An 18,453-nucleotide genomic window follows, 5' to 3' on the forward strand; every position below is an offset into this window, starting at 1 on the left:
AAAAAAAAACAAACCTCTAACTAATACAACACATGTCATACCATAGGAAGACAAAGGTAACACGGTGAAGTCAATACATAAGCATGTATAATAGATTTACTTATTCTGTAAGTTTAATTTTAGTTCAACAAAATGAAGCCCAGATGTAACCAGTAAATGGAGTGGGCCAGAAGTAAAGACACCTAAATGCCCCTTCTAGATTACATTTACCAACCACCAGGAAGACACTGATGAACAGCTTTATGTACTTCTGCTTTTTAATGAAAATAGTTAAAAATCAAAAGGGCACACACCGTCACTTCAATGATCTCAATTAATTTACTACTCTCAGTGTAAGTTGCTTCAAGAGGCTTAGATTGCATTGCTCCAGAACCCGAATTACACAAGGCCTGGGTCATGAACATCCTATTCATAATCCCTGTCAAAATGGGACCCTCAAGGGAACACGGCTTGGAGTGTTTGGCTCATCAGGGCTCCACTCCCAGAATAGGTGTCCATAGAACTGGCTAATCTCAGCCCGTCCTAGCCTCTACCATGGTACAGACCCAGTACAAAGGTCCCTTGCAAGTGCCAAGCCCATTCTCGGGGGCTCTACAGCCTCCCAAACTGGAAGGAACAAATTTATTTATAAATTTACTTGTATGTATTTGTTTAAATTTACTCAGGCCATGGATTTTGTTACAGCCTTAGAAAAACAAAGACAGGCAACTCTTAAAGTACTAACAGTCATTGCTAAAGCTCTTCTCATAGACTGTTTACAGTAACTATCACTAACTTTTAAAATGGTTCAACAGTAGAGAGCACTAGAGAACCAAGGCTTGATTCCCAGCACCCATAAGGTCACTCACAACTCCAGTTCAAGGGGATCCAAAGCCCTCTCCCGGCCTCTGTGGACATTGCACCCATGTGGTATACAAACATATGTCAAAGGAGGCCTCCAAACACAATTTTAAAAGCTAAAAATAAAATTTAAATAAAATAAAACAGAGAATCATAAATATTACTTAATATTTTGATGTTTTAAGATATGAAAATAGCTAGAGATTAAATAATATTTTCATTTTTTCCTAAACTGGTAAACAGCTGTCTTCAACAGTTTTCTCTGTACTTAGATCTCAAGCACTAAAAGAAAAGAAAAAAAAAAAAAACTTATCTAATGAAGTAGAAAAGGTTACTAATTAACAAATATGTATCCTACTAATTTAATTTAGTGAGTTTTTTTGTATTTAAAATGTAGACTGCAACTTAGTGATATATGTAAAAATACTTCTGAGATATACTTCTATTGTAAAACTAGGCACTCATAGGTATCACTGTTTCTTACGGGTACAAATTCAATGGGAAGAGCGTCAAGTCCCTTACCTAATGTCTTCAGACAGGAAAGAGCAGTCGCTAGCTTCATAACTGTACACAACAGATCCAGTGAATTCTAAGAACGGGAGGTCATCTTCAAGAACACTCTTCTGAATGCACGCCTGGAGTTGAGCAAAATTCAAAATAGACACAAATAAACATCACAGCAAGCAGTAAGTGTTCGCTGAAATAATAAAGTCCATTGAAGAGATTTATAGCCCCGAGGTTTATATTATAGAGTATAATAGAATATAAGATCAGTTTAACAAAGGTAAAGCCATACTACCCTAAAGTAATTTTTCCACACAATTCTATTTTCAAATTTCCAGTCTTACTTTTGTGAAGTCACTTAATTTACTTGGTTTTTTTTTCCTCATAATTATATTAACATCCTAGATGCAATAATGTGACCTTAAAATGTTGGTGGCAAATTTTCAGGTCTTAAGCCTCCAAGGACTCAAACTATTTGAACCAAAAAATAACCAACATTAATAGTGTATAAATTATTATCTGAATTGGAACAACCCAATATCATCAACTAAGAATGCTAACTATAAAAAGAGCGAACATACACTAGGGAATCTCATTTGATAAAACATATCTAAAATTGAGTCCCATTTACCTTTCAACAACTTGGTCCTGGTTCATTCATATAACAGGAAGTTTTCTCTCAACAATGACCCGAAGATTGCAAGCAATGGGGGTGACTCACTGCACAGCCAAACTCAAACAAGATTTCCCACTTAGACAAATAACCAATGAATAATTACCTTTTCTCCTGCAGTACATCTTTTATTCTGCACAGACATCCATTCTGGAAATTTCCGCTGTAGTGAAGTGGTTTCCATTTGTTTTCATTTGTCTTTAAAATGCTCCGTTTGGAAATTCCAATAAACAATATCTATGAATAAATATGATGAATATTTGACAGAAAGCTCAGAGACAGCCAGTAGATGGGACTGAAAATGAAACAATCATACATATTTAGTACAGAATATAACACCTAGCCTGAAACAAATATACATATTTAGTATGAGCTATACCTAGCCTCAAGGACAAGAGCTTAAACCATAGAGAAGCAAATGCAGTACGCCAGGTTTATTAACTATACATTACTTCTTCCTTTTATAACAAATTAAGGTCTATGGTTATGGCAGTTTCAAAATTCTAATACGTTATGTGTATAGCTTTGCTCCTTCAAAAGAATAATTTTTATCTCCTTAATGAACAGGATCTTTGAATATGTGAAGTATTAAATTTTTCAGCATCTTTGATTTTCTGTATAATTATCATCTCTCATGAGGTATAGGCTGACTCAGCACAACTACTGGATTTATTCACAAAATAAAATCAAGACCCAGTTTGGAAGACATGACAGCTGCCCAGTACTAAGCCCTTTCACTGTGTCCTTGGCTGAGTACGAGACACTTCCCTAAAAAGACAGCATTTCATGAATGACCTTTTTCTTAAGCTGTTACAGTTTTGAGGACTCACTGGAATATAACCCAGACTTCAAGTATGAGATTCCAAATGTATTATTGTCTTAATAATGAAACGCATCCGTGCTCCTACACGATTTATACTAAACTCCTCAAACCTCTGGGAAGTTCCTGTTACCTGAGTGTCTTATGGGGAGTAAAGTTTTAAATATGTTGGGGAAGAGTGTCATGATGAAACATTCCATTGCTATTAAGAAATGAGAGCAACCGTTGAAGATGTAGGAACAGCCTATTATACTTGGCACTATCAGCTAATATGAAGAAACTGTCTTCCTTCCTTCAGATCTCTGAGAATTACATACACCGTGTTGTGATCAGATTGGCTCCCCTTCCCCAACTCTTCCCAGATCCACTCCATCCTGGACCCACCCAACTTTAATGTAATAAGACAAACTCATGTAAAAATGCAGGTTTTATAAACCCTAAAGCAATTTATAACTGCTAATGGCTAAGTTGCTTTTAGCCAAAATTTCAAAACCACTAACAGAAGTCAAAAGGTGATGTCAAGTTACAGATGTAGAATCTGTTCTACTCACTTTGTACTGTATACAGATGATTAGGGTTCATTGTGGCATTTTTCAAGAAAGTTTTGTTTTTGCTATTTCTCTTCCTACGCCCTATTTCTCTCTATTCACCAAGTCCCCAGTCCTCGAGCCCTGCTACTCCCAGTAGCAGGGCTTCTGCTTCCAAGCCTTTGTTGGCTAGATTTTTGTCAGTTTGACACAAATTTGTGCTGTCTGAGAAAAGGGAAACATAATTGAAAAATTGCCTCTGTAAGTCTGGCCTACAGAAGACGAGCCTAGGAGCATTTGCTTACTTAGTTATCAATGTGGACTCTGAACTTTCGGTGACTGTGCCCTGGTTCTTCTCCCCTGGAATAAGAAAGTAACTTATTTTGACTTCACAGGAACCCCTCAGTTATGAGTCCTTGGATATTTTAAAGAAACTTGGTAGTTTTAAAGGAATTTTGGATATTTTAAAGAGATTGAACTTGTAAAGTTTTCAAATCTTTAAAGAATATGAAACTTTTAAAGTTATTTATAACTTAGATTATGATATCAATATGAGATTTTTTTAAATGAACAATAAGGGAGAGGTTATGTTTCATAGTAGGTACTGGTGTGTTAAGTTGACAAGGGGTCAACTGTCCTGGCTAGTTTACTTTCCACATGACACAAGTGAGAGTCCTCCCTGGCCCCTCCTCCAGTTCCTGCCTTGAGTCCCTGCTGCAACTTCCCACAGTGCTGGAGTGTGAACTCAGAGTTGTAAACTCTAATCTTTTCCACCCCAAGCTGCTGGAGTGTGAACTCAGAGTTGTAAACTCTAATCTTTTCCACCCCAAGCTGCTGGAGTGTGAACTCAGAGTTGTAAACTCTAATCTTTTCCACCCCAAGTTGCTTTTGGGGATAGTGTTTTATCACAGCAATAGGAAGCCTATTTGCTCTCTGCCCCTCCCCTTCTTGACACCTACGGTTCCCTTTTGTGGTTTCCTACCTGGTTCCAGACTCTCTATCCACTCATCTGCGTATTCACATACTCACTCTTAGGAAAAGATTAGCAATAAACACAACTAAGTACGTACTTCTATTGTACGGTAAAGTCCTTTGGGTAGGCGCTTGGTAGTGGTACAGCTTGGTTGTATACAAGTTCCATTACTAATATTTTTTTATAACCCACTAAGTCCAGTTACTGCTGCCTCTATGTGTATGAGTGTGAGGCATTCCACTGGAACATGGACAAGCTAACAATGGCCACACTCCTAAAGAAAAATTACTCTTCCCTCCCTCAAGAGCCATCAATTCCTATATCTCCACTAAAAGTGGGTCACAGATAGCATCTCCCTTTTCAGGCTGGGATTCTGACTGGCTTGATCTGATATAGGTCTCATGCAGGCAAATACAATCTGCTATGAATTAATGAAACAGCTATGTCATGAGCAGAAGACAGGATTTTATAGCACACACACCCCGTATTGCAGCATTTTCTCTGTCCAATCACATTAGGGCAGTGACAGCCTGTGACTGGACAGGAATAGAGAGGTGGAGCTAGAGGTAGATGGGAGGAAAGGGAGAGCAGGAAGGTAGCTGAGGATCATCGTGGAGGCCAGGGAAAAGGTCGATTTAGACTTCGAGTGGTTATAACAATCAGGCTAAAGTTTTTACAAGGTTAAATTCATTGGGTCAAAATTTGTCTTTATCATTTGGCACTGAAATTATTGTATTGGCATCTTGTAATTGTGATCTTATTATATAAACCTGATTAGATAATTAAGCCTTAAGAGTCATGCTTTACTAGTACTAGGCGCTAGACGAATGATTCTGGGGGTGTGTAAAGAGTTGCATGTGAGCCGAGATGTTGCTGCTAGCTGGAAGAAACCCGCGGGGACCTAGTGTTGAGGTCAGACGGGTACAGGCATTAGAATGTGCACCGGCAGGAAAGAGAGTTTGGGGGGTGGATTCATTTTTTTAAATATTCCCACAACACCCATGGTCTGTTATTACAGTATATTTGTACAGAGTCCGAAAACAAGTTTGTGCTGCACCCAGAGTATAGCACTGCCAAAATACCAGAAAATGAACGAGTTTCAACAAAAACCTTTTACAAAAGCTATGTAAGTAATTCAGCACAAGGTTGAGGCAAACATAAACCTCATTACGTCATCAGCAGCTGTGTAACACCAGGATCATTTTAATCTGAGATAGCTATTTACCTACAAAATTGGATCTAGATTCCCCCAGGAAGAGAAGTTAAAGGTAAATGTATTTACAAAACCAGTACCTTGGGGCTAGAAAGATGGCTCAGAGGTTAAAAGTTTCTACTGTTCTTGCAGAGGACCCACTTCCAGCACCCAAGTTGAGACTCCAGCTCCCAGGGGATCTGACACCCTGACCTCCAAGAGCACTGGTGATCACGCAATCACACGATCACACGATCATACACTCACAATCACACACACACACACACTCACACAGAGCATGCATATATAAATAGATGCTTGTTTGGTTTTTAAGAACTTAAATCTTTCCTGAAATTATCCCGCCTAACCGTCTACTACCACCTACAGCTTTTTGGCTCTTATCATTTAAAGACTGTCTGTGTTTTTGTTGGTGGTGGTTTTTGTTTGTTTGTTTGTTTTGTTTTTTGGGTGTTTGCTTGTTTGTTTGTTTTTGCTGTTACTACACATTTCTTTGTGATTGTTATGTGTGGTTTTTCTTTAATTTTGAGTACCCCAACATAAGCATGTCTGGTTTTTGTTGTGGGTTGGTCTGGTGCTGCTGTATTTATATGCTAAACTCTGTACTCCAGGATCTGGTGGCGCCAAGACAAGCAAATCCCCAGGTACACCAGCCTTTGTTGTGCAAACCTATCCCCCAATTTAAAACTATTGGTTAAGTAAAACTAACAACAACCAGTTACTGGGGAGAATAGAGAAGGAGAAGACAGAGAGAAGAGGAGGTCTCCATAAGACATGATGGAGCAGCAGCACTGCCCTAGTGAAATGCCTCCCTGGGACACCAGGCTGCTGGAGAAGAAATAACCCAGGAAGATTCAAACAGTGAGTATTTGGGGAGCCCAGTTGGGGAAGTAGCCAGACTAGCATTACAGATTTAGATGAGGGGTCATCCCCCAGTAATTGTGCAGACTCTAATAAATAAAGCATAGTTTGGATCTCATTCACTTGAAGCTAGACAGGGATCAGCATAATTTATATTAATTTACAGTTTTTCAATAGTGACATTCATCTCATTCACAAGCAGTATTAAAAACAAGTTCTTTGGAGCTGATGAGACAGCCCAGCCCTCCACAGGTGGAGTGACCTGCGTTTGAGCCCCAGAATCCATGTGAAGGTAGAAAAAGAGAGGCAACTCCACAAAGTTGACTTCTGACCTCTACATGGGTGCCATGGCCTGTGTATACCCACACTCACACACAATAATAAATAAGATTATGTTTCTATATCTTAAAAGGCTTTTCTTTTCCCTTGTTTAGTATGCATCTTTGTGTCAGCTTCATACAGTGACCAGTGTTCTGTATCCCCACACCCTCTCTAACCCCCTCACACTCCTGCTGACCCTAGTTTACTATGCACCTCACATTTCTCAGTCTTCCCTGGACTTGGGGGAAGGCTGTTGTTTGGGGAGTGTTCTTGTTGCTTGTTTTATTGTGACAGAATGTCGTGACGCCTATGCTGGCCTCAAACTCACTATGTAGACACAGGTGACTTTGAACTCCTGATCTTCTTTTCTCAGTACTGAGATGAGATGACACGTCTTGGCCCCTATGTCTGGTGTATGTGGCACTGAGGATGGAACCTGAGGCCTTGAATGCTTGGCAAGCACTCACTCTCCTCCCCCACTGTCAAAGTTACTAGATATTGGACTTTATGCTAACTTTTGATCATGACTTGAATTTTATTTAACAACCACCACACACCAAGTTTTCCTAATCATGTGACAGCAAAGAGCAGGAGGAGCTTCTGCCTCCGCAGTCTACAAACTTCTTTACAACCAGCTACTATCCAGCAATTCAGGCCCCTTACATGGATTACCAAGGGCACAAAACCCTTAAAGCTAAGAGCATCTCCATTTCCTTAAAGGGGAGACATGCTAATTCCTTCTGATCATATGTACAGCTTTGAATACAACTAAACTTTATATAAAATATTTTCAAAATACTACTAAAGCTCTCATCTGCTCTGTTAGTGCTATTAATTATTCTTTGAGAGTCAGACAGCATTAATTAAATGTTGTTTCATAATACTACTACTTGGCTGTCAGAGCATCTTCCCTAGGATCTGTGATGGCTGCAATTTTAACTACAATGTAACTATATTACAACAAGTCTTCAAGAAAGAAACAGAGGGGATAATTAAAAATGTTCCTTTTAGTGTAAAACCTTGGTCTATCAAGACTTCAGTAGTGAAATAACAAATTGTGAGTGGGGGGTGTATGTGTGTGTGATATGTTTATGTGTGAGTGCCAGCAAGCGCCCACCACAGCACTTGTGTATAGGGTTAGTGGGCAACTTTGTGAAGTTGGTTCTCTCCTACTTTTTTAAAGAGAAACAGTGGTAAATGATTTTATTTTACACACCATTGTTTATAACCAGAGAACCAAAGAGCCCTTAATTTAAAAAGTAGCTCTCTTTTAATTGATAAAGAAAATGGTAATATGGTTTGATATACAATAGAAACTATAATAAAACTTTTTCTGATATGATAATACATCCCCAGAAATTAGGACAGAGTCAAAATTGTATTTACAACAGCAAAAAGCTGTACAATAAAATCAACATTATTAGGAGTAAACTTAACAGTAAAGTAATATAACACTCATTTTATGAATACATTTTCTGATAAACTCTTCAAAGATGTAATTAAAATCTGAACAAGAAGGTCACAAAATATTTGTTAAGTTTAATGCAAATGTGAGTTGCTCTGAAATGGGGGGCCCTCTAGAAAGTACCAGAGACCTGGGAGATGAGAGATTTTCAGGATTCAAAGCAAGGTACCTTAAATGAAATGCCCAACAAAGGGGAGAGGGAACTCGTAGAGTCCACCTCTAATACAAAGACAGCATTGAAGGATGGGGTTGCCATCCCATAGTCAAAAACTCTGACCCAGAATTGTTCCTGTCTAAAAGAACTACAGGGACAAAATGGAGAAGAGCCTGAGGAAAAAGAAGTCCAGTGACAGGCCCAACTTGGGATCCATCGCATAGAGGGGCACCAAGGCTTGACACTGTTACTGACGCTAAGGTATGCTTCTCTCCTACTTTTACATGGATGCTGGGGACTGAACCAGGTTGTCAGGCTTGCAAAGCCAGCACCTTTACCCACTAAGTATTAACTGCACTTTTAATCTACTTTAAACAGAAAGTACCTCGAGCCTCTGAATTTCTTTGGCCTTAGGGTTTCTATGACATCACAATGCAGAATTCAAAACTCTATGCAAGTGTGAATATTCAGGAGTCACTGTGTATAGACAGCATAGCACATGCATGTTGTTAGATGGATATTTGTGTAAAGCCTTAATTATTATTATTTCCAGGCTCAGATGTCCATGTACCAGGAGCTGTGAGCCACCATGAGGTTGTGAGAACCAGAAGCCATTCTCCGGTAAGAGCACTTAATGTTCTCAGCCATGAGCAATGTCTCCAGGCCTCTAGTGCTGGTATTTTTAACAGCATACTCAGGGTGGTGGTGGGGGTGGTGGTTGTTTGGTTTTTATTTCCAAGATACATTCTAATAATGAAATTTCTGCTAAAAGCCTAGGTGTTGTTTTTTTTATGTGTTTTGTTTCATGTTTATTTGTTTGTTTTAAGACAAAACTTCTTTTGAGATTGGCCTTAAACCCACAATCCTCACATCTCACTCTCCTGGGTGGTGGGATTATAGTTATGCACTACCATGACCAGAGTTTTTGATAAATTAGTTACAAAATTCACCTCATGATAGCTAATTTAATAAATAGACCTTCTGCCTAGGAATGGTAGAACTAGCCAAATAAATATTAATAAATCACCTGTCAAAAATTATAAATTATGTGTTGAAAAATACACCTTAAGAGACTTTATTTGACAGCAATGAGACGGTTAGGAGAGGTTGTCTGGTATCCTGTCAATAGAGAGCATACCAATGAGATTTCAAGTTTAATTCAGAACAAAAAAAAAAGGAAAAAGAAAAAAAAACCTGACCAGCTCTAAACGTGACTTCCATGGCACAAGGCTCGGGGATCGATCACTGCAGAAGAGGGACAGGGTTATTACTGCACAGCTCAGACGTTTGTCTGCATGCTAAACATCAAGCCAGCCAAATCCCAACATGCACTGAGGGGGAATCCCAGCATGCACTGAGGGGAGTTTAGGAAGTCCTCCAGATAGTATTGGCAACAGACAGCTGCTGGGGAAACAAGAGTAAGCCTTCTTCAGGACGTGGTCTCGGACAGGCTAGATGTCTTAGGTGGGCCTATACTCATGCATATAGAAGCAGCATAAGAAAATTCAGTGCATTAAAAGAAAAAGAAAAAAGAGCACATGAAATTAGGAGGGGAATAGGAAAGGCGAGGATTTAAGGAGAGAATTTGATCAAAATGTTATATGCATATATGAAATTCTCAATATAAAATATGAAAAATAAAAGTTAAGACCACATTTTCGATTAAGAAGGGGTTGCTTGCTGGTCAGTGGTGGCACACGCCTTTAATCCTAGCACTTGGGAGGCAGAGGCAGGAGGATTTCTGAGTTCAAGGCCAGCCTGGTCTACAAAGTGAGCTCCAGGACAGCCAGGGCTACACAGAGAAACCCTGTCTCAAAAAACCAAAAAAAAAAAAAAAAAGAAAGGGGGGGTTAGCTTTTTAAATCACCCCATGACAAAGAGATTAAGCTCAGGGACACGTTTTCCCCATTTAGAACTGAGTCCTCTTCTAGAGAACAAACAACAATGCCAGTCTCAAGAGAAAGTTGGGTTTCAGTGGATAAGCTGAGAGATTTCTTTGTTCCTAAAACCTTTAGCTAAGGTAAGGAAATGAATACCTTCTGTTACCATGGTAATTGCCTCACCTAATTGCTTGAGGCTAAACTAAATAAGGTATCCCAATCCTCTCTAAAAATATCAAAAAAGCCAGAAAATTAAGTTAAATTACCAAAATAATCATTTCGGGTATAAGATAAAGTTGTTACTAGACAATATTAATAACTAATATGTAATCATTCAGCAATTAGCTAATAGGCAGTTATACTGCTTAATGTAGAAACTGTTTCAATAATTATCTAAATTATTTTGGTCAAGTATGTAAATACTCATTTCTTAGTAAAAATGTGAAAATGTTTATAATTACTCTGAAATCTGATAACAAAATGTTAGGAGAAGCTAGTTGTATATTTATGCTATAATTTTAATTTCTATGGATCTTTATGAAAATTTTACTATAGCCACTAAGTCCACAGTGATTCTGAACAAGAAGACTTTATAATGTCACTCTGCACCAAAAGAGAGTAGCTGACATCGCTAAAGACCGCTTGAGGACTGAGGGTGATAACATACAGAAGCAAGATGTTAGAGCGCGAAGGAGTCTGGCTCTGATAACAGTTTGTGTCAAGAAAATGTATCCAAAACTGAAAAGACAGAGCAAGACAGGCCTTCCAGTGTCACATAGAACAACTTCATATGAGGATTATTTCATTACAGAATACACTTTGGCCATTTCCTCACAATTTATTAACTCATAGTGTACAGTGTTAGATGTTAGGTTCTAAATTCTTATCTAGTAAAGTGTAATAGAATTCCATCCCCTTCAAAGCCTGGGGGCCCAAGCCAGCCACCTCATTCTGTCCTGCTTTCTGCCATCTTTATAAGCTCTGTCACTCTTTGAAACAATTTCATCACTTTGATTCTCATGAGGAAACAACGCATGGGATGTGTTTATATACAGGTAAGAATCTACATTAGGAAATTAGACATTGGCATATGATCACGTAATATTAATGTGACCTTGACCAAGCCACTGTTTTGCTAAGCTCTCAATTCCTTGTCTGTAAAATATAATTATACTCTTGTTGTTATATTACTTATCTTACTGTATCTCATAATTCTAGGACTTGGTGGGGTTTTGTATTGTCTTATTTTCAGAGCAGAAAACTGAACCTAGGGAAGCACATGTGGACCAAGCACCCTGGCTAGCTAACACTGAGCCCAGCCCACATAGTATTAGTTTTATTGACTGCACTGCTAATATGATAAATACCAAAAAAATTTATCTTTTAAAACTATACTTACACTTGAGTGGGAGTTTTGGTTATGTTTTGGATTTGTGTATTTCATTCTGTTTTCTATATGCTTATTTTGGAGACAGCACCTGACTGTGTAAAGCCAGACTGGCTTCATATTTATGGCCTTCCTGCAGGCTCAGCTTCCCAAGTTCTGCATTTATAGGAATGTGCTGCAGTGCCCGCCCATCTTGAACTGGAGTGCTGATGAGCAGTGATGCTCGCTCACGGGCCTCCTACTTCCCATCCTGTAGTGTGCTGGCTTCTCTTGGAAGCACTGGGATTCTACACCGTAGAATTCCAGGGAAGTTCCAAGCAGATCAGATGGCACCTTTATGGAATACTGAGAATGAGAAGAGCCAGGGTAACACACAGTTTCAAGCAAAGAAGGGGGAGCACTGGGATTCAAATGAGTTGTTGGAAAAAGAGAAAAGGCATAAACAGAAAGGTCATGTGGAGAAAAGTAGAAAACAACCCATAGCTCCCACCTCAGCTTCCTGAGAGGCAAGGTAGCTAGGAAACCAAAGAGAAACAAGCAGGGCAGGCTGCCCCAGAGACAAAAGACGGACTTCCGCCCTTGCTTGCCGCAGGAAGAGCCCACATACTCCTTAAAGGCCTTAAACCCAACAAGGGGATCTGGTAGGACACAGGCCAGTGTGCCGTAGGCCAACAAGGGGATCTGGTAGGACACAGGTCAGGGTGCGGTAGGCCAACAAGAGGATCTGGTAGGACACAGGCCAGGGTGCGGTAGGCCAACAAGGGGATCTGGTAGGACACAGGCCAGGGTGCGGTAGGCTAACACTGAAGAGAAATTCACTATATTGCTTCCCATACCTCAGGATTCTGCAGTAGCATCCTACAATTTGAGAATGACCTAGCTATTCTTGGGCCCTAAGAACATGGAGTAATCACGAGTCAAAGAGCCTGAGGACACCATACCACAACGTCTGGGTAGGAAGTGAACAAGAGAGGCAGCCATGGAAAGGGAGGAATCAGACATAGACTGGACCCACTGAGTTTAAGCAGCAGGGAGCTAAGAGCCAGAGTGGCTAGAGGCCCTGCCCTCTGTGGCCCAGAGCTAACCACTCTGCCTGTAGATTATCATGGAGGCTGAGATGTCAAAGGCCCAGGCTGTAACTATGCTTGACCTCCAAAGCTGCCTCCCTTCCTTCCACATGTGGTTTACTGCTCGGTGGGTGTAAGCATTCTGACCCAGGTCCTATCGGTTTCCCCATTCCTGCCTCCCACAGGGTGCCTCACTGCTGGGGGTGATCTAAAGGTGCTGAGACCTGTAGATAGGGTGCCTGGTCTCCTGGATTCTCTCTCTCCACTGTAAAGTTCAGGGATCCCCTTGCTTGTCCCACTCCTCAACCCATCCAGATCCTAGGCCCCAGAGCTCACTAGGACCTCAAGAAGCTCTTGGCACACAAATAAAATAAACTTGAAAGTGAATGCAGTCTTGGAGCTGACAAGTTACTCCTGACTGGCCTAGCCCTTATCAAACAATATGGCACCAACCTCCACAGTGAGAGCAGAAAGGGATTACAATAGGCCCCACTGAGGATCCACAACCCACTCTAGACTTGGTGGATTCCAACTGAAGCTTCTCCATCTTACTTCTCTTTGTTTATTTAAAAATAGGTTTAGTAATTGCCTTTATTTTTTTAAAAAACTCTTTCATGCTTTATTTTTATTAATCTTTAAGTTTTATATTTATTTTCTTTCTTCATAATTGGATACTGATTTTCTTCCTCTTGGTCTTTTTCTTTCCTTTTATTTAACCATGCTACCAGTTCCTTTGTTTGATTATTAATAATTGTACTTTTAGTATTTTTTTTCAAGAGTCTCATGTTATAGCTCAGGCTGCACTGGAATTCACTGGGCAGCCCAGGACAGCCTTGAGCCCTCAGTGATCCTTGTGCTTCATTCTTCTAAAGGCCGGACTCCAAGCATGACCCATCACACAGGACCCTTTCAGTAATTTTATACTTCACAGTTGGATCTATGTGATTTCATTACTTTCCTTCCTATGACTTTGCAAGTAAAGCAGTTGTCTTTTAGGGATTTCATTGCATTTCTACATCTTCTTTGCTTCCGTGTTGTTGCTTTTGTGGTTGTTTTCTCCTTTCTGAGCAGTTCTAGACATGCAAGTGCAGAGAAGGTTGTTCATTAAGTGATAGCCACCATCTAAAACCCAGAGCACTATCACTCCAAACAGATACAAACTAACACAGTTACACAAAAATATAAAAAACCAAGAAATATAGCTCCTCCAAAAAGTCCTAATTCTGTAATAACTGCACTCATAAATATGGAAGTGCATGATGACTTAAAATACTGGTTCTAAAATCATCAGTGATTACATAGCTAAATGAGTGCATGACTGAAATAAAGAAGTCAATTCAAGACTTAGAAATTGGGCAATATGTATAAAAAAACAGCAAAGAGAAACTCTGAAGAAGGAAAAAAATCTTGAAAATAAGAAGTTCACCTCAAGGAAAAACTGCAAGTGAACAACTAAATGTACTACAAATAGACTTGTATAAAGCAGAAGAAAGATTAAAAATTGAATATAACTTTGAATACTTTTTATATTCAGATAGCAATAAAAAAGTAATAAGCATAACTGCATACTACTATAAAGGGATCAACTCTGGTGTATAAAAGAAGGAACAAAGACATAAACCCTATTATATAAAATTATAACAAAAAACTCCCCAAACCTAGAAAAAGAAGTAGACATTCAACTATAAAAGCCATGTAAAATTCGAAATATATACAACCAGAAACATGTCCATTTCACATGACAGTTAGACCATCAAGAGTAAATAAAGACAATATAAGGAATAATGAATCTGAATGGGGAAAGTATCAAGGTGCTTACAAAGACAAATCTATGAGACTACCATTGGATTCTCAGCAGAAACCCTAAGGCTATAAGATCACAGATTGATATGTTTCAAGCCCTGAAAGATTACTATAACCATCAAAACATTCTTCAAAATAAAAGAAGAAAAAAATCACCTTCAATTATATACACAAACTACCATAACTATGCCAGCATTGCAAAAATAATAAATACAATATACAAAAGAGAAAAAATAGGTACAAGCACAAAAGCTTAGGAAATTTAAATAAATAAATAAATAAATGAATAAAAATTAGGGAAGAATAAAACATTAACCCAGTAAACAAATAAGTGTCTAATATGAAAAAAATGAAGAATTTCACATTTAATAATAACTCTAACATAATCTTAGATCTCTAAAATATGTAGAATCAATTTTTTAAAATTAGTAAATAAAGTGCCTGTCACCCATACATAATGCCCTGAACTTGATTTTCAGTACTGGGGGAAAAAAAAAATCCAACTGTTTGCTGTCTGCAAGAAACTCATCTCACTAGCAAATATATACAGAGACTTAAATAAGTGCTAGGGTGGAGAAATGTTATTCTAAGCAAACAGAAAGCACAATCAAACAGGAATAGCTATACTCATGTCTGACAAAGCAGACTTCAAGTCAAAATTAAAAGGCATAAAGAAGATCACTATATAGTAACATAGAAGTTCAACAAGAAGATAGAACAACTCTAAATGTATATACATGGCACACTGATACACTCATCTCACAAAACACACATACATAAATCCAGATCTAGATTGTATAACTTCAATACCCAACTCGCATCAATAGATAGCTAATCAGACCAAAAAATCAGCAAAGAAATTTCAGTGAAACTGAAACATAGACTAAACGAATAGGGATATATAGAATAATGAAACAGCCCAAGTCACTACCAATAAAATAAGTCACATTTTAGACCCCAAATTTGTGTCAACAAATAGCAAAACAACTGAAATGATTCAGATAATGAAAGAAAACTACAACTCAATAGCAAAACAAGGTACAGAAACCATAAAAGCACATGAATGATAAGCAATATTTTTGAATGAACACTAGGTCACTGAAATTAGAGAGGATGTAAATTAGTGCAGCTACTATGGAAATTAGTATAATGGTCCCTCAAACAAATATATAAGCTAATCTATAGAACAGAAATATTATTACTCTAAAAGATAGAACTAATATATTGTCTAGTCCTACCACTCCTGAAGGACTGAGAGTCAACATGTAATAGACTATACACTTATATGTGCCACAGCACCATTCACAATAGCAAAGTTAAGTTATGTGATCAGTGTAGATACCTATAAACTAATAAATGGATAAAGAAAATGTGCTGGCCCTAGTTTTTCTGTTGCTGTGGTAAAACACTGCACAAAATCAATCTGAGAGGTTTATTTGTCTTATAGGTTAGAGTTAATTATCAAAGAAAGCCAAGGAAGACCCTAAAGTCAGGAACCCAAAGAGAGACCATGAAGGAATGTTGCCTGTTCCCTCGCTTCTCCTGGCTTGCTCAACCCACTTCCTTATACAGAAGACCACTTGACCAGGGGCGGCCACACCCAGTGTACTGGGCTTTCCCACAGCAGTTGTTAATAAAGAAAATACTCCACAGACTTACCCATAGGCCAATCGGATAGGAATAATTCCTCAACTAAGATCCCCTTCCCAAGTGACTAGAGTTTGTGTCAGGTTGACAAAAACTTGGAACCAGACCAATGAATGACTCAGCAGTTAAGATCATCACTTACTGCTCTTGAGGATTCAGTTCTCAGCATCCACATGCTGGCTTCATAATCATCTTTAACTCAAATTCTAAGACATTCAACATCCTTCTCAGGCATACAATATGTATGTGGTGGAGTATGCCTTTAAATCAAGTACTTAGAAGACAGGTTAGATGAGTTCAAGGCCAGCCAGGTCTATAAAGTGATTCTAGGCTAGTCAAGAGCTACATAGTGAGACCCTCTATCAAAACAAACAACAAAAAACTAACCAGTACAGGGATCCACATACATATAGCATAGTATAATTCAACCATTAAAAAAATAACAACAAAGTCATGTCATTTTCATGGAAATGGATAGACTACAGTATCATGGCATTAAGATCAAAAAAGACAAATATTGTGTGTTTTCTCTTATATGCAGATTCTAGAACAGAAGAAGAGGGACAGGAAAGTAAAAAGGACTATTTGGGACAGGAGAGAAGAACAATAGAATGGTAACAGTAAAAGTCACTGATGGTGTGAGGCCAAACACATTATAGTACATGTGTGGAATACATGTATTAATTAATATAAAACTAGTACAGGTCCTACTAAAACCTATTATTATGTACAATTAATATATGCTAGTAAAAAGACAAAAACAATATAAATATAGTTAGAGATGCCAAATCCAGACAAAATAAGCAAAGAATATATTTTTTATCAACAGTTAACCACAAAAGTGCTTATAGATGGAATAGTCTTCTAAATAATAAATTCAAACAATGAGAAACGAAGACTCGTTTACACCATACTTCATTTTTACCCATCAACCCTGAGTCAGAGTACTGTATTTTAGTAGGAATCTATTCTCTTGCTCCAGGACTACACACAATCTATATTTAGAAGTTTCCAACTACAATCTGAATCATTTTTGTATTCTCATCCAACTGTTCATGCATACAAATAGAAATACCAAAATAACACCAAAACAAACAAACAAAGGAATTTGAATGACTGGTAGATTTATAAGACTAGGTAAGTCATAGTTAGAATAATCTGGCACATAGAACTCCAAAAACCAAAACAATTGGGTCCTAATCTGGGTTAAACAGTTTGGATTTCACCAATACAATTCTCTTATTTTTACCGCAAAGCAACTTCCAATAAAAAATTTTGTTTAAAAAAAAAACAGTCTTAGGACAGACAGGAGGATCCCTGAATCTAGGTGGCCAGTCAGCACAGCCTAGCCTAATCAGCAAATCCTAGGCCAGTGACGCTGGTCTCCACATTCATGTACAGGTACAAACACAAACGTGTTTTAAACGTAATGACCTTTTTTACATTTTTGAGTTTAGTGAAGAAAATAGAAATCATGAAATTTACAAGAAAAATAGATGGGCCAGGAAGTCAGATGACCTTTGGGTCATCAGAAATGAAAAAAGCCACATGTTCTCCCTCACATACAGACAGATCCTAGCCAGAATAAGTAGATGTCCATGTGTAAAGAGGTGTAAGTGGGATCACGCCCAACAGTCTAGAACGGGAACCATGAGAGGGATGAGGTAATGAGGAAGGATGGAAAGCAGACAAGGACTCACATGGAATGAGAGAGAAAAAGCATGTGGAGCGGGGAAGAAAGGCAGAAAGGGGTGGAAAGAGATAGGAGCCGGGGGACAACAAAAACCCCATTTATTTAAATATGTCTTAATAGTATCTAACATATTATATTCTGATTTTAAAAATATAAACAAAAATATCTGATCTTGGGCTGGAGAGATGGCCCAGAGATTAAGAGCCCTGGCTGCTCTTCCAGAGGTCCTGAGCTCAATTCCCAGCGCTCACATGGTGGATCACAACCACCTGTAATGGGATCTAAGGCATTCAGTTATTCATGTAGAACACTCATACATAAAATAATAATAAATAAAATTAAAGATTAAAAAATCTGATCTTGATTTCTTTTACTCTGTTATATTTAGATATTTTCAGAAAATGTATCGGTACATGTTATCTACACTTACTAGCAACTAGCATGCATGTATATGTACATAACCTGTAGATTATTTTATATATATAAATAGAAATGAGAATGGAACGAGGAAAACAGGGTAACCAAAAAATCTATAACGAAACAAAGTTTTCATTAAATTCCTTAACTAAATAGATTTTTAAGACTTGCTAACTTATCATAGATTTTTGCTAGTCTTTTTTTTTTTTTT

The 18,453-nt window shown here is 38.2% G+C and overlaps 1 protein-coding gene and 1 long non-coding RNA gene across 8 annotated transcripts in view; one reads left to right on the top strand and one right to left on the bottom strand.

Annotated features, from left to right (window-relative positions):
* Positions 1 to 18,453, bottom strand: part of Wrn (WRN RecQ like helicase) — a 131,740-nt gene that overhangs the window by 102,328 nt on the left and 10,959 nt on the right. For 3 of the 4 annotated variants that reach the window (XM_031339505.1, XM_031339506.1, XM_031339503.1), the window contains exons 2-3: positions 2,124 to 2,254; positions 1,363 to 1,475 (exon numbers count right to left, since the gene is read on the bottom strand). In XM_031339505.1, the coding sequence (XP_031195365.1) occupies positions 1,363 to 1,475; positions 2,124 to 2,201 (191 nt within the window). In that variant the 5' untranslated portion in view covers positions 2,202 to 2,254. Of the gene's footprint in view, positions 1 to 1,362; positions 1,476 to 2,123; positions 2,313 to 18,453 lie in introns of all 4 variants that reach the window. The other variant, XM_031339504.1, reaches the window with a different exon arrangement.
* The window catches only part of LOC116069124, a 19,943-nt gene continuing 10,291 nt past the window's right edge, over positions 8,802 to 18,453 (top strand). Inside the window, exon 1 of one of the 4 annotated variants that reach the window (XR_004109863.1) lies at positions 8,802 to 8,969. This is a non-coding gene — a long non-coding RNA (uncharacterized LOC116069124). Of the gene's footprint in view, positions 8,970 to 10,697; positions 11,284 to 18,453 lie in introns of those variants that run through there. The other 3 variants (XR_004109861.1, XR_004109862.1, XR_004109860.1) reach the window with 3 other exon arrangements.

The sequence above is a fragment of the Mastomys coucha genome, unplaced genomic scaffold, assembly GCF_008632895.1.
Source record: "Mastomys coucha isolate ucsf_1 unplaced genomic scaffold, UCSF_Mcou_1 pScaffold22, whole genome shotgun sequence".
Taxonomy (NCBI): Eukaryota; Metazoa; Chordata; class Mammalia; order Rodentia; family Muridae; genus Mastomys; species Mastomys coucha.